The 16,172-nt window shown below is 40.3% G+C and overlaps 1 protein-coding gene across 5 annotated transcripts in view; it reads left to right on the top strand.

The window, feature by feature from the left end:
- Positions 1-16,172, top strand: part of ptprea (protein tyrosine phosphatase receptor type Ea) — a 58,072-nt gene that overhangs the window by 25,851 nt on the left and 16,049 nt on the right. For 4 of the 5 annotated variants that reach the window (XM_039616514.1, XM_031750719.2, XM_039616516.1 and 1 more), the window contains exons 2-4: positions 82-336; positions 15,400-15,468; positions 16,078-16,168. In XM_039616514.1, the coding sequence (XP_039472448.1) occupies positions 15,405-15,468; positions 16,078-16,168 (155 nt within the window). In that variant the 5' untranslated portion in view covers positions 82-336; positions 15,400-15,404. The remainder of the gene's footprint in view (positions 1-81; positions 337-15,399; positions 15,469-16,077; positions 16,169-16,172) is intronic. The other variant, XM_039616515.1, reaches the window with a different exon arrangement.

Raw genomic sequence — 16,172 nt, 5'->3', positions numbered from 1 at the left:
CCTCGTGTTTCTCTCTGTCTTAGCAGTGTTGTCAATTGTTTAATGTATTCTGTGTCCTTCTCCCTCTCTCCTAAATTAAAGGTGGTGAGAATCCCTTTAAGGCTTACAGTGCTGCTCCTCAAACATTTTGGCTGACTCCTGCTTGATAAACTCCTGGAAGTAAAAAGCTGAGACCCACAAGTGGACAAGGGATTCACGTCACTCCAACATGCCTTCTTCTGTCTAACTACTCCCTGAAGATAACTACAACAATGTGACCACTCGAATCGATCAGAACCATGTGACCTGCTATTATGGATACGAGGAAAGGCTTACACTGAATTAAAACTCATCCAGGTAATTCAGCACATTGTGACCTTTGCAATCTGACCATTTGTACTCTGTATAGCAGCTGCTGACTTATGTTTAAAAAAAATCTTTTCACTGTTGAGATTAGTGTTTCACATCTTTTGCTTGGTACAGGGCTTCTCATTTTCTTTGTATATTAATAGACATTTTACTGCACTGCATCTTGGCCATTCAGTGACTTCCTCAATCTGGATATTCATGGCTCCAGCTTTTGTCTGCATCAGCTAGTATACAGTACAAACAGGAAGTGGCACTATGGTGCATTGCTGTTAAAGCCTGGTCAGCTTAGTGCAAATTAAAAGGGTATGAATATACAGAGCATAAAATGCTGTCGTTTGTATTTTCAGTATGAATTTGCCAGGGGGTTTTTTTTCTGGCTGAAAATGGACTTTAGGGAGTAGACTAAGAACATAAGTGCAATCGTTTCACCTACAGTTAAAAGCAATGAGTGAACATCAGGAGGGGCTGGAGCCTGTTCCAGCTGTTATGTGGTGAGAGGCAGGGTATAGCCTCAACAGATCACCAGTGTATCACAGAGCTCACAGAGAGAGATGCAGAGACCCAACCACACCTACAGCCAATTTAGAATCACCAATTAGCCTAACAAGCATGTCTTTGGGGAAAAAAGAATCTCTTAGCAAGAAAAGCCCTGCATGCGACCAGGAGTCTGGAACAAATCAAAGTCACTTTTTTGTAATAATATTAAGAGAAACCTGATTAGCACCTTGTTTTGGTTAGATTTGATTGTCTTGCCCTTTAAAAAGTATTATGAACCTCATATTTTCTGCTTGCAGAATCATGTTGTGACATTAAAATGGGCAGTGATAGGAGAACTAATGAAGACAGGCATGGAAGTGAATCCAGACAAAAAGGAATGTGTCTTGTCCACCTTAGACACAGAGCACAAATAAGTCATGCGGCTCACAGTTGATATTGTATTGTGCACAAAGCCTGAAAGCTGAGGGGTGGTGAGATGCACAAAAGAAAACAGACCAAACAACAGAGGCTTTAACGAGGCAAAAAACACAGAGGATGAGTGGGAAAACTCTTTGTTACGAAGTCAAAAAGCTAAGCTTTTAGATTTCTGTAAACTGAGTAAAAACCTTTTTTACAATGTCCAAGTTGTATTATAGTGGAATAGATTTATGTTTGTAGGTGCACTGGCTAACTACAGAAGCATGCAAACACATCCAAGATTAGTATTCCAGCAGCTAACCACATATGGAAGAGCAACATCTAATGTTCTTCATATTAGATAGCTAACCAGCAGCAATATATTTCTATATTTTATAGAAAAGTGGTGAGAGGAATGGGAATTTGGGAGAAAAACAACGGGGCCTTCTGAATTACCCTTATATATGAGTCACCTTTTTGATTGTATGTGCCAGTTATAGTTCCTAGAAAGACATCGGTATCAGCATTTTACACTTACAAAAACAGCTGAAATCAGAATTGAACAATCTCTAGTTACTATGCACTTCCCTGTTATTCAGTCACTAATTTCACCAAATGCATCTAATATTTAAAGACTTTACAGCTGCAAAACCACAGCAAAATCCATGCTTTTGACTTTTCTTTTATTTGGCACTCTGCTTTGTTTTTGTGCAATTGAAATATTGTAGTGAGTAATGGTGATTCAAATAAGGAAAAGGAGAACAATACAGTCAATGGCAGAAAGGAAGACAAGCCTGAGGAGGAAGGAGAGAGAGAGAATCGAGAGACTATCTACATGCGTGTTTGTGGTACAATGTGTGGTTAAGTCATCATCGTGCTTCCAGCTGCGAATGCATGTGTACGTATCTTATCCAGCGTGTTTGTAAAGAGTGTGTGTCTCTCATGCTCCCGTTTCCTCTCTGAAGCAGAGCAGTACAGGAAGGCCGGCTGGTTGGCTGGCTGCACAGGAAAGGAAACAGTCTCTATCAAACAGCAGATGGAGGACAGCATGTGCTTACACTGCAGAAACACACACACATTAGCACAGACACGCACACACATGTAGCCCTACATACATAAAGAACTATGTGCGAATTCAGAAGCTTTTATTAGTAGTATGACCCAGATTGTACGTGTCAGGTGCTGGGAATCTGAACCTTCCAGAGTTTATTTGAAGGAGGAAAAAGTGCATTTTATAGGAATTTTTGAACTGTTTCCATAACAGCAAGGACATTTTTTTTCTTCTTGGAAGGTTGCAATGCCCTTTCAACTTTTATCAAAGCATTTTTTCCCCCTACTCATTATATTTACACCTACATATCACTGCAGTCTCTTATGGGTTTTCAGCCTTTAAATGTCTTTTCACGATTAAAACACAGGCCATGGTCACAGAATAACTGTGCATAGACTTTTGTTTTCACCTGGTTCAGAGCATTGCCAAGGTTTTGTTCAGAGTTAAAAAAAAAGGCAGATGCATAGTTTTGAAATTCAGATATGGAAACAATGTGTATATTTCTATCAGTAACGCTTCACAGCTGTCCGACTCCTTTCATGGGTGTGGGCATTAGCAAAGTCGAGATGTCACCTATTTGCTACGTTTGTGACCTCCTGATCAAAAGTGTTTGTCTGTTGCCGAGATTTAGTGATACCCAGTATGTCATGGCCACCTCTATGGTTTCTGATGCACTGTCATGCCTCTGTCAAGAGTTATTAGCAACAGGCCTGTCTCAACGAGCTTTTGTCAGCAGTACGAAGACTGGATGTTGCACTTCCTTTCCAACGGGAAGCGAACTCTCCAAGAGGCTTTCGACTTAGGCTCATGTGTGTGTGTATGTGTGTTTGCTCACTTGTGCAACAAGCCTGCTTAGGAGCAAGGACAATGAGGCTCACTATGGTGCCCAAGGCCTTAGTGAATGACTCATATTTCTATAGGATTCAGGCCAAACAAAAAGGTTACACAATCTTAATCAACAAAGTGGTGCTCATAATAACCTCAGCAGAGGCGGTGATCCCGTGAAAGAGGATTGTGAAAAATGTGCTAGGTTCAAGTTTGGGTAACATAATTAGTATGCTTCCTCTTTCACTTTCTTTTAAAAGGAAGACTGCTGTCTTCTTCTTAAAAAGAAGAAGACAGCAGTCAGTGCACATTCTGACTTTCTAAATTCAGGATTATGCCACAAAACGACTGGTGTGTTTTGTTTTTCTAGATGTTTGTCACCAGGTGTGTGACAAAGAGGTTCAAGTGACTGTTATTCCTGAAGATGAATAACATCTCTCATTGAGGAGCAATTTTGCTATGGCAACTGGAACTGTGCAAGAGTAACATTTAGCTCTTCCTGCAGACAGTCAAGCGACATGACAGAAACCGAAAGACACATTCATGGTGTCGCTTATTGAAAGGATTGTTCTAAAGAGAAGGATTTTATGGTCTGCGTCTGCACCGAGCAGACACGTCTGCTCAATCTCTGCAGAGCAGCAGAGGCAGGCTCCTCATCCTCTCAGCGTGAGCCTTTCACTTATCCCTTCTGGTCCCTCCTCTCTTTTCCTCGCTCAGAATCAAGTGGCTTTTTGTTCTCCCGCAGCGGTGCTTATCACTTGTTTCTCCACTGCTGCCCTCACTCCCTCCTCCCCATCCTTCTTGTGGTAATGAAAGGATATTTTGGGGGATAGATCTTGTCTGCCCTGTGAAGATCCCAAAGGAGTGTGGTTATCTCTCTGTCTGTGTCTGAAAAAATGGGGTTCTGTGCAAGAACACCCCTTTCTCTGGAGGGCATTCTTCCTCTGAGAGCTAGGTCTGTTTTTAATCCAAGTCTTTGTGTCGGTGCTGATGTTAAATAACTCCCGTACCAGAAGAAAAGCTTTGTGGACTCATCATTACAGGCGCTAACACTGCACTTTATTTGAGTTCATCTGAATGAAGTGGGTTTGCTCTTTCCCACAGGATTTTTCAATTGCCTGTTATTTCTACACTTGGATAACATGACATAGAGATGAGGCATACATTGTCAGGGTAGGGAGTCTGTTTGGCCGAATTACTCTTTAAAACCTGATTCCCAGATGGCATCTGACTCAGCTGTTGTTTTTCCACATGTAACTACAGCTTCATCTGTCTAATCACTTTTATTGACCATAAAACCTCCCAAAACAAATTTTACGGTCAGTTAAAGAGGTTAACTTTCCATAATGTGACCGGTAGTCATCATTTTCTTTATAGCTTTTGCTGAGATGTTTTCTGAATAAAGGCAACTGCTGAGACTTAGACTCTGAAAGGCTGAAGTTCCTCAATTGATTTCTTTCTATGAAATGCCTCAGAACAGCTAGACCCATAAAAGAGAATCTAACTGAATTATTATTGTGTGAACATGCAGAAGCTTTGTATGACAGCAATAGCTTTCCACTGCTAAACAGTATCTCAGTCTAAGACAATTTCTATTAAAAGCAAACATAATATAGCATGAGCTCTAAATATGTTGTCATGTAGAGCCTCTGAATGGAGTCTGGAGCAGCTTCCTCCCCGCTTAATCACCTCTTGACTCTCATAATGGATCCAGATTGATAAATACCATAATTATCTTGGAAATTATTCAAGGAATGTAGGACGAGCATACACTCAAATATAAAGAACCCAACAAATGGTTGCCTCATATACAGTAATTTAGGTCCTTATTTGACCACTATATGTTACACTTTGTGCTTTTAATGGCCCTACAGGTTAACAAAAAGATTGCTATATATCATATTACTGACTGGCTGCTTCTTCTTGTTTCTCTTTCCTTCTGCATGTCTTTTACCTGTTCATAGCAGAGAGGGGATAATCACCAAGTTGCTGTGCAATGAGAAGTGTCACAAGCCCGTTTTGTCACTTGCAGCCCAGCTGCCATGCATTACTCAGACTATGGGTGGCTCTGATTCGCGCCCATAATTGCCTTGCCTCCGAATAATTGAAAGAGGGGAGGAGGTACATCCCAGAGGTGTCAGGATGGGAGAAAGATGGATGCTGCGGTGTTCAACTCTGTCAGGTTGGAAGATATAAGGGGCTGGGAGGACATGATGAGAGTCTCACAGGGCGCCTTTTTCACCTGCTCAGACAAACACACAGACACACATGTTGTAGATGATCGACCACTAGCAAAATTATTTCTGACACGGTGGTTCTCAAACGGGCACCGGCACATGTTTCCCATGCATCCTTGTTGTAGCTGTTGTGCACTTGTGAATGTGGCTCCGCGTGTGTATTCCATGGCAGGCAGTGTCGCCTTGCCTGCCAATTGTTAACAGATTTGGTGCAGAAACTTATGCATGGAGAGTATCTGTGCAGGCGTGCAAATCTGTGGATCTGAAATGATTAAAAACCCACTGGCTCTTTGGAAAATATTAACTGTGACTGTGTGCATGTGTGTGACACATACGGCTGTGTGAACACGCAGACTAAATGAGACTCAAAAGAGCCGACAAAGTACGCTCAGATGTGGCGTATGCTGCAGACACCAGACTGGAGTAAATATTTACTACCAATTATGCTCTTGGTTTCAAGGCCTCACCAGAGTGTGACGGCAGCTTCTAAATGCTATAAACACTGGAGACATCAAGTCGTATGCTAAATGAGAGCTACTCCGATATGTTATGACCAGAATGTTTTTAAGAGGATTATCAATAATCGCTTCTGATCTCACTCTGTGTTATTTTTAACTAATATGTAGCAGATAAAAGCTCTTATTTTTAGGTACGGCACTCTAATGGCATTGCTTTAGGGTCAGGCACAGTAACGGCCACGTCTCAGTCAGCAGGATGTTTTGGCCTCAACCTGGCAACCAGCTATAACTCTCTTCCCCTGGCACTGGGTAACAGGGTTTTCTCTTTGCTATTTTGCTAAGTACACAAAGCCTTATGCATTTATACATAACAGGATAAACACGTACTTGGTTTTTCACACAGCTTGAATCTCTGTAGGAGATGATACATTTGTTCACATAGAGGTAGAAGGCTGACACTGCGGAGTGGAGCCAGCGGGTCCCCAAGGTCATTACCGCTACCACAGCATCTGAGCGCCTTGGGAAAGGAGGTACAAACTGATTAATGACAATGCTAGGAACACAAGAGGGGAGAAACCCACACTCTAAAGAGAGCAGTGCTGCAGAGCTAGAGTTGTTACTGTAAAATGGTGCTATAGATAGTGTGAGATACCGCAGAGTGTGACAAAGTACTGAACTGCTTCTTATAATCTCATAAACTTGATGGATGCTTAATGCATTCAGTGCTGAATGGTTTGTAATTATAGCTGGCTCTGGTAAGTGATTAGCAACATACTTGGGATATATGCACATGGCCTTCGGATCTGAAAAGCTAAGCCAGTGTCTCAAACGTGCATTCTTTCTAATGGTCAGCAGGAGGTTGCAAAAAGAAGGCTCATTGGACAGAAGTCTGATCAAATTACCCCAGGAACGCCTCCTTGATGGATTTATGGTCACGATTCATAGTTAGGATTAATATTTAATACAAAATTGTGTTGATTTTTTTAAAATTGTGGTCATATTTACAGTAAAGAAGGATATGTTTAAGGGTGATCATACCATGTGATTGACAGTTGCTCCTGTATGAGCCTGCAGTATGCCTTTCTTTTCCAGTTTGAGTCACTTCTTTCTTGTCACATGTGTTCACAAATACAAGATGATGCCAGTCAGCTGAAGCTTAAAAGAGGACTTGGGTGATGTCATGATGGCTACACTCATCTTTTATATACAGTGATAGTGAGCAACCAAGCTGGACTTATCTTATCTTGATACCTTTAGCTGCTGTGCTAATATAAACCATAAATCATCCCATGTCCTTGATTGACTGGAGACTCTAAAGTGCATTTTGTTACTCTGCACTGCTTGTTACTCCTAACTAATAACATTAATATAAATGGCTTTATCTTTACTTGCCTCTGGTTGCACTGAACCTAGCTGGTGTAATTTAGACCAGTGATTCCAAAAGTGTGGCCCGGGGCCCCCTTGTGGGCCACAGTAACAATAGAAATTCAGTTTAAAATTGATCACAAGTATGTATAGTTACATATTCAATGTAATTTATTCATTTATATAAAAATTAAATTAAAGCTGGTAATCTTGCAAGGAACTCTATCTTGGATGGAGTGAGGATTTAAGATTGGGTGGGTCCCTTGTGGATTTTCAGGATTTTAGGTGTGCTGCAAAACTTGCAACTTTAGACTGTTATACTTTAAGGACCAGTAGTGTGGTGAATGGCTTTACCATTTTCCTTTTTTCATGCTGTTATACTTCAGTTTTGACACGTTCAACTTTTCATTGAATTAGAATCTATCTGATTCCTTGATCAGCTACAAACTTATGGTTTATCATAAGTTCAGTATAGAACAGAACTTAATGAAGATAAATTTACACCCAGTAAATGAAACTTTTTTCCCCAGTTTTCTAATTTTCATTAGCCTTCATTAGACCTCTTCTGACTGATACCTGACCTCAATAAAATGCTATTAATTTGCATTTTAGCACACACGAAAGGCGATTCTATATCTAATATTTCCATTTATTAGTACATGATCCTGTCCTCTTCTACCACATAAACATAATTTTAGCAATTTTCAACCATTGTTATGTGGTTGCCAGGCAATGCGGCGGCATAATAATATATCAGATATCATAATATTCAAGTTTTGTGGGTGTAAATGAGATTTTATTGCCATGAAATGAAAATGCGATATGATAAATGATAATACAGTGTTTTTATAACACGACACAGTAGTAGGTGGTTGCTAGGCAACATGATGATGTTAAGATATCTGCTATGGATAAGAACCTTCAAGTGCCTAAGATGTACTTTTGGACCAGATTTGGTTGCTTAACTCCTGATCATGTTGGAGGAGTCTTGAGCAAACTGACAGAGATTTTGTGTATTTTAGTAAGATTTGCAGGCAAATATGTAAATCGGTGTCTAGACTTTTATGTTAAATAAATATGAAACAGAAATAAAAGTGCCCATAACCAGGGTCATGAATTGTGTCCAGGCATGTTAAATATTAAAACTCCCTCTTACACTTTTTACTAAAAGGCGCTTTTCTTTATGAAACAAAAGGCTGGATTCACGTCAGCTTTTCAGTTTTTCATTGTGTGCCTCTGTGCAGGGTTTTCTTTTCTTTTAAAAAAAAAAAATGAAGTGTACATGTTGAACATCCAACAGGTGCCATGCTGGTGGCAGCACTGCTGGTCAGGTTGCCATGGAAACACAATTTGAACAACACCTTTATACATATTGAAACAAACTGGTGGTATATTGACTAAAATCTTATACTGAATTCTAATGGAGAAGTCATGGGTCAGAAATGGAGAAGACCAGGCTCCTGCAGTTTCATTTTAAACATATGCATGGAGTAAATCGTGAAGCAGTCAGAGTTTAAAACCTTGTATGTTGTCTTGAGGCAGAAGTTAAAAAAAAACATTGAAAACCTTGTGTAACTAGGTTACGTTGCGCGAGAAGCCTCTGCACATCTGTGCGCACAGATGGACACTCCAGCACCATTTCTTCTGTCAATGCTGTGAATGTAGTGCACTGTCCTTTAAATAGCTAACCCAGCCCAGGTTTATACACTGCAGCTCCTCAGTGACTGAGACCACAGAGACAGCGAGACGTGTCACAGGCCGACTTACTCAAATAGAAAGTGTCAACTTGTTGACCGTGTTTTCTGGTCAAAACTGGTTGATTTAACACTTGCACCCTGCACATTTAGGGGGCTTTATTACGTTCTATAAGTTAGGTACCCAAACACTATAACATTTTATTGCATTTCACTAAAAGCTGGGGATGTCACTACAGAATAAACATTTTCGGAAATGATTAAAATCGATAGAGCGGCTGAACTATTCTAGGTTTCAGTCCACAAACACCAACAGAAAAATCATTTGTTTAGAAGCTTACGAAATATAATCATACAACTTGCAATATCACCCTTTATTTTCACACCTATTCCCTTTTTCTGCACCTTTCTGCCCTGATGGCCAAATATTACAATAAAAACTTTACACAGATACAGAACTAACCACAGCATGTCATACAGGACAGGTCTTGCAGCTTTCTGGGTGAATAGTGCTTGTTGAGTTCTGTTGTGGTACTACCGCAAAAGAGCAGCCTAAAAAAGAAAATGCACAAAGTCACCTGATCACTTTTTTTCTCGTAACAACCACAATTTAAGTGTGCTGGCACTGCCACATGCTAACCGCGTCTGTATTAGTGATGTTTTTTACCACAATAACACATGCACAGAGGAAAAACCCAAACCGCATTATTCTGCAGATATGCATATAATTTACTTATTTTATTATCAACCAGCACAGACCTCTACTCATTTCCAGAATTTATTATAAGAAAGTATTACCTGCTTATATTTATGGTTGTATTTATTGTGTAAATGAGTACATTCTGTACAAATATCAATGAATATTTTGACATTTTATGACAGATTAATATTCTAGTAGAAAGTTTGAGAAGATGGATTTCTTTTAAGTGTGAAGTCACAGATAGCAGAGTGTTGGCTTTAAGTGGGTATTCTACACTGATGCAGACACGGACAAAAATAGCTGTGGACACCAGGGACAAGGCGACATTCCTGTAACAATACTCGAAGGGCTTTCTTACTTTGTATTTTAATATAAAATCTCAGCGTACAAGCGCACTTGGTCAGAAGAAAACACCATCGGGCAGGCAGATGTCCTTATGGATGTCGAAAATTGCATTAGTTGGACTCAAGCGGAGCTTAAAACACTGGTGGATGTAGATTTTTAAATTATTTATCTACATGCTTACTTTCATTTAGTCAGAGCTACACTATGTCTAATAACTGTATTCAAGCTTGAAGACGTTTCATGTATTTAGTGTCAAAAATTTGGCAAAGTTGCTGGATACAAAGTTTGATCTACTGTGTGGTGTTTGGTTATCAAATCTCTTGAAGTACAGGCTGGCTCGACACTAGCACCTGCACGACCATGATGTGCACAGTGTCTCTACTGTTGTCTTTGGCTAAGCTAAATTTTTTGTGATAGAAGGTTAAATTAACTGACAGACACAAGATTGGTATTGATTGTTTAATTTTCTCCCAAAATGTAGTCTTAAATAGGGGATTTCTGAGTTATAAATAAGTTGATGACGTTTAAGTTTAGCACGACTGTGCAGGAAGCAATAAATAGAAGGCCTGCGATAACTTTTTTCCCCTTTTAATAATCTGCCCTGCAGGTTTTGGCTATAAAAAGCTTGTGGCCTAAAGGGTAAACAGTCTGGCATAATTTTGCTCGAAGGACACAACGTACCTCCTGCCTCTTCAGCCTGTCACATCACCCCTACACCCACAACCCATTTTCTGAATTCCCAAGCTGATGTATCTGAATGGACAGAGAGACTCTGTGCCCAGAGAAGCCACGTTCAGTAGAACTGACAGTCCCGAGAACACCGTGTTTCCTGTCAAACGCAAGGACAGCCAATTTCTCTGTCTTATCTTCTAATTGTAACAAGCTTGTCTTTCTGACAGTTAGCATCCTAGGGCTAATTAGTGAGACAATGGAAGACCAGGGGTATCATTATGTCACTTCTGTGGTGGGTTTTTTTTTAAACCTAGACTGAAAGAATGACAGAACATGGAGCACACCACAAGGAAAACACAATTCCACAGAGAGCAATAGCTCATCTTCCAAAACACAACTGTGTCAGGGAAAAACATTTATCAGACTACTGATTTGGGAATAGATTCACCATGACTCAGAATTCCCACATCGCCTTTTTACGAAGCCTCCCTGGTGACATGAATAAGGAAAGCATTGCCGCGTCGCCACAAGATGTTTTTGCTTCACGCGATATTATCTCTACAGAGCTCTCCAGCTGTGGTCTGTAAACAACAAAATCTGTATCTTGTGGCCACGCATTATTAAGATGTGAACACAATTCAGCTCTCACGTTCCCACGCCTTGTTAGCTCATAGCCAGGAGTCATTGATCTTGTTGCCTCACAACAATATTTTTACCACTCACGTCACCAGGGGGCCTCCTTACATTTTTCATTTTTAGAGTTAGAATGAAGATGCAATGGCAAGCCTGTAGTGGCCTGACTTTATTCTTTATATTTGTGCGATTTGTCTTACTGATATCTGGGCATGTGTGCGTATGTTATGAAGTACGCTGGTTTTCAGAGGAAGCAGGGTATAATCAGTCAAATCAGTTGTGACTCACACAGTGCACACCAGGTGCCAAAGGTCTCTGCTAACAAAAGTTTCCATAGTGCTGACTTTGAGGTGAATCAGTTTTATGGTATTATGATAAAATGATTTCTTATATGGCAAAGAACATATACAGGAAATAGTCAGGTCAAGTAAATCTATTTACAAGCACATTTAACAACACAGGTTGACCAAAGTGCTGTAGGCGAGGGTATTCAGACATATTGTGTCATAGCAATGTTTGTCATTTCCTCCTGAGATCCCAAGGCATTCTAAGGCCAAATTAGATGTGTAATCCCTCTAAAGAGTTTCCTGAAAAATCTCTAAAGAAATGTTGCTAGAAAGCCTTCAAAGCAGATGCCTGAACCAACTCAGCTGTGAAGCATTGCCCGCTTAACAGGATTTTTACGAGAAACATCAAATTTGGGTCTTTTGTATTTAAGTTTGCCCAAAATCAAGTTGGTAAATTTACAGTTCCGTTAACACAAAATCTTGTTTAACGTTTCCCTGCTCAGTTCTGGTAGAGAGAATGCAAAAAAAGACATTTTTCCCTAAAAGACTGTGCTGTCTCAGATTGGCCTTAAATGCACTTCATTCCTGAAACGAGGATTGTGCCCTCTAACGTGTAGGCATGCTAAAGAAATAAGGTTCGGTTTTGACAGTGACTGTAAACCTCTTAATAAAAAAAACAAAAAAAACCAAACAAATTATTAGAAAAATCAAGAAAGTAGTGCGGGCTTAAAAATTTAATGTGATACTGATTTTTCCTGCTTTAACTTCTCTGTTAATTACATGTTCCATGTTCTCTTTAACTTACTCTCATATAGCCTGTCCATATAAACAATTTCCTGTAGTTGCACAAAACCACAGAAAGATACATGTGTTAGAGCCAGAAATCAGCCTTTGCACTCTGTCAAAGAGTATGAGCAATAACATTATCTTTCCTGTCAGTGTCCATTAACCTAGTCCACTATATGTAGCACTCATTGTTTTTAAAGATGTGTGTGGTAAAGCAGCAGAGATTAGTCATAGGGTAAATGGAATAAACTAGACATAGACATAGAATAAACATAAAATGTGATTTATTTTTATTATATTATTATACATACACATGTGTATATATATATATATATATATGTATGTATATATATATATATGTATGTATATATATATATATATATATGTACAGTATGTATATATATATATGTACAGTATATATATATATATATGTACAGTATATAGTAAGCATTTCTTTTTCCTGTATTCCAGCACATACACAGATGGTGCTTAATTAATATTGCATTGATTTGTATTAGAAATCTCATTCTCTACTTTCATCACATCCCATCTACACAAGTTGTTCCTCTTCTATAGCTGATGCCTTCCATTCTGTAGCCCAGGATAAGCAAATATGTCACAGAGCTAACTCTATGCTTCGGTAACCTGGGTCATGCATGCCACTGAAATGAGTAGCTGTCTAGCTGGCCAAGACAATCCCCTTCCCCAAAGCTAGTTGGGCATGTCTGCTATTAGAAAATAAAGATGCCCCAGAACCCCCCCCCCCCCCGAAAGCTGCCATCTCCCATGACCTATTTTCTTTATGGCTAATGGTTGGTGGCTAGCTGCTGAGTGGTAAATGCACAAAGGACAATACACAGATGAGAGCACACAAAATGTGATCATGACTGTTTGAGTAGGATCTGACCCTAAGTAAAGGACAACTGGTTTTTGCTGAGTTAGATATCCAGAGTAATAGTTGGTAGTGTTATTAATAGTATAATAGTGTGAGAAACGTCCTCACAAAAAGAGAGGAAAGGAAGTTGGTGATCTCCTCAGAGATGCTAATGAGGTCAGACAGGAGACCACTGCACTGACAAGATGGGAAAATCTGGAAAGCAGGAGCTGAACAGCATGTAGTCCCAAAGGAGTAGTTGAGTCACACAGGGGGTTGGAGGCAAAAACACGACAGGGGTGACATCTCTGGGGATGATACGGGAGCCAAGAACTGGGAGAAGCTTAGAAGAAGCAGCAACACTTAACCACAAGACACAGCCGTAGGCCTGGCTGTGAGCACTCCACTGGGTGTCCCTGCTGAGCCATCGTATACACAAACAGACAGAAGCAGGATACATAAAATTTAGTGCAGCCTGTGTAGAGGAAAGTCCCAAATGGTGCTACAAATCTATTTCCACATCACAGAAACACCAAGCCTACCCCAAGGATTCACACACTGTACAAACTCAGCTCAATAACCTCCCCCCTCATCCGAGCCTGTGACATTTGCAGAGAAAACCTAAAAGAGGGGGATAAGAGCAAAGACGGAGCTGGAGAAACGGGGGTGGGGAGGGGCTCCTCCTCTTCCTCTTTTCTCATTAGAATTCTCTCATCAGTCTTCCCCACAGAGCAGGGGCTTGACATGTCAGGGTTTATTAATTGCTCCAGGAAATATTATTGACCTGGACCTTCTGCGCCTTCTCTCCCCACTGCGGTCGGTGCCTCTGCTCTGCTGCCTCTGCATTCCTTTGGTGTCCTGCCTGGGCACATTACAGGACACTGCGGCACAGCGTGGAGGCTTCAACACAGTGTCTTCATTGACTATGCACTTGGCCTGGGTTTTCTCTTCACTGCAGCTGCAAAGCTCCACCTCACACACACATACGCTCGCTCTCTCTCGGGCACACCTGCAGCCTTGGGGAGAGAAAGCGCACACTTCATTACGGTGTGATAGAAGCTCTGTGTTGGTGCCCTTTGCTGAGATTCCAACTTTTGGAATGCTTTGGTGAAAAAAAAAAAAAAATTTTTTAAAGGTGCAAACATCTCAAGGCTTATTGGTTTTTAAATCCCACCAGTAGTTTTTTTTCTTTTCTTTTTTTCTTTTTTTTAAGAGGTGCTTAAATCGGTCTGATGTGAATCCAGTCTGAATCCTCAAACATGAGAATCAATTAAATTATCTGGTTTCATCTACAAAAGGCAAAAAGATCACTCAATTGCGACTCTTGGATGTCACTGTACAAGGACAATCTGAAAATCTGTGTGTGTGTGCAAGTGTCTTGTATATTTGTGAATTTGAACAAACATTTGTTTTTGCGAACAGTGAAGGTGACAAAAGGAAGAGTATCCAATGTTTTGTGTGAAACTCTTGGTGTGCGCTGCTTGATTTTATGCCTCGTGATCGTACTCTCAACTTGGATAGGACATTCATTTATAGCTCAACGTCATATGACATGTAGTGCTTTTGCTGGCACGCATGGGGTGTGACTGTGGGAGGTTTCTTTAACTTTAAAGCCCTATTCTTGGTATATCCTGGAATTGAATTGCATTGGAAACTGCCAAAGGAAAACAGTTGTTAAGATTACTAACTTCTTTCCTAATCTGAAAATACATTGATGAGTCGAAATGGTTGTAATAATTGTGCTGCCATAACCTTAACCATCATGTGAAACCCCTTTCAAATGAAATTAATTATAATGAAAGCTTTAAAGGATGTGTTTTTCCTTGGCCTGTGTATTACCTTTGGATGCTTTATCGCTGGATTTATTAAGGAAATATGTTATTTTTACCAGATTTAAAAAACAAAACAAAACACAAAGAACAACAACAAAAAATGGTCTATTGTGCCACCATGTGGACATGTTTGGCATTACGCTTGGGTTTATATGACAGCACTAATGAATGACCAGGATATGAGTGTGTTGTTCCATTGTGTCCCAGCGAACTTTGCACAGATGAGCACATTCCTGAAAGCAACGGTCATGAATAAAGAAATGAGCCTCATATCAACCAATGGCTTTTGTTTCCTCTGAATAGTGATATTATCCAACTGCCACATCCACATGAATCTTGAGTTTGCAGACATGTCTGGCACTAAATTTAATATCCGTCTTCATTTTGTTTTTCTGCAGTCACAATGGTTCTACTTTTGTTTGTCACGACAACCACAGCAAACAATTCCACAACACCCAGTAGTCCAGGTAAGAGCACAAACAAGGTCAGTTCCACCTTAATGTGTGAGACTGCACAGCACTCAACAATCTGTGACAGTGACCAAATCCCATCCCCACACATGCACTCATTGCTTTTCCATAAGATATAATTATAATGCATCTTCTGCAGTGCAGGCATCAGCTTGATAATAGCCTTTTTTTTCTTACACAGCCTTGTTATTACCAGATCACAGTGAACTTCAGTAACCCTGGACAGCAATTTAAGGCTTATTGTACATCTTTATAAACACAGATAATGGTCGGCTGTGTGGCTGTGACTCTTGGTTGAGTCGCCACTCTAAGAGTCGGTTGTTTTCTGATCGACACTCCAGGAGGATGAAATACGCTGATGCTTATCTCTATAGACAAAATATTGCTAAGGCCAGTTATTAAATCAGCTCTGTGGCCACAAGAGTTTACTGGAGGTGCTTTGCTTCATCAAGTATTTATGTGATGAGTTCATGTGATGCACACATGAATGCTGCAGACCATTTGAGCACACAGGCACATATATTATCAGTCTTGCTCCCTCTTCCTGCTTCTTTGTTGGTGGTTTTACTTGACCCCTGGCTCTGACTTTCCTTCTCCTTTAAACAGGAGACCCAGATACCCGATACATCATCCCCACTGTGCTGGTTGTGTCCCTGCTGGTGCTCATCATCGCACTGCTAGCCTGGTACTTCCTCAGGTAA

Source organism: Oreochromis aureus, linkage group 8 (genome assembly GCF_013358895.1).
Source record: "Oreochromis aureus strain Israel breed Guangdong linkage group 8, ZZ_aureus, whole genome shotgun sequence".
NCBI lineage: Eukaryota > Metazoa > Chordata > Actinopteri > Cichliformes > Cichlidae > Oreochromis > Oreochromis aureus.
Note: the sequence above shows the minus strand (reverse complement) of the source record. Positions and strands in the feature narration are given on the sequence as shown.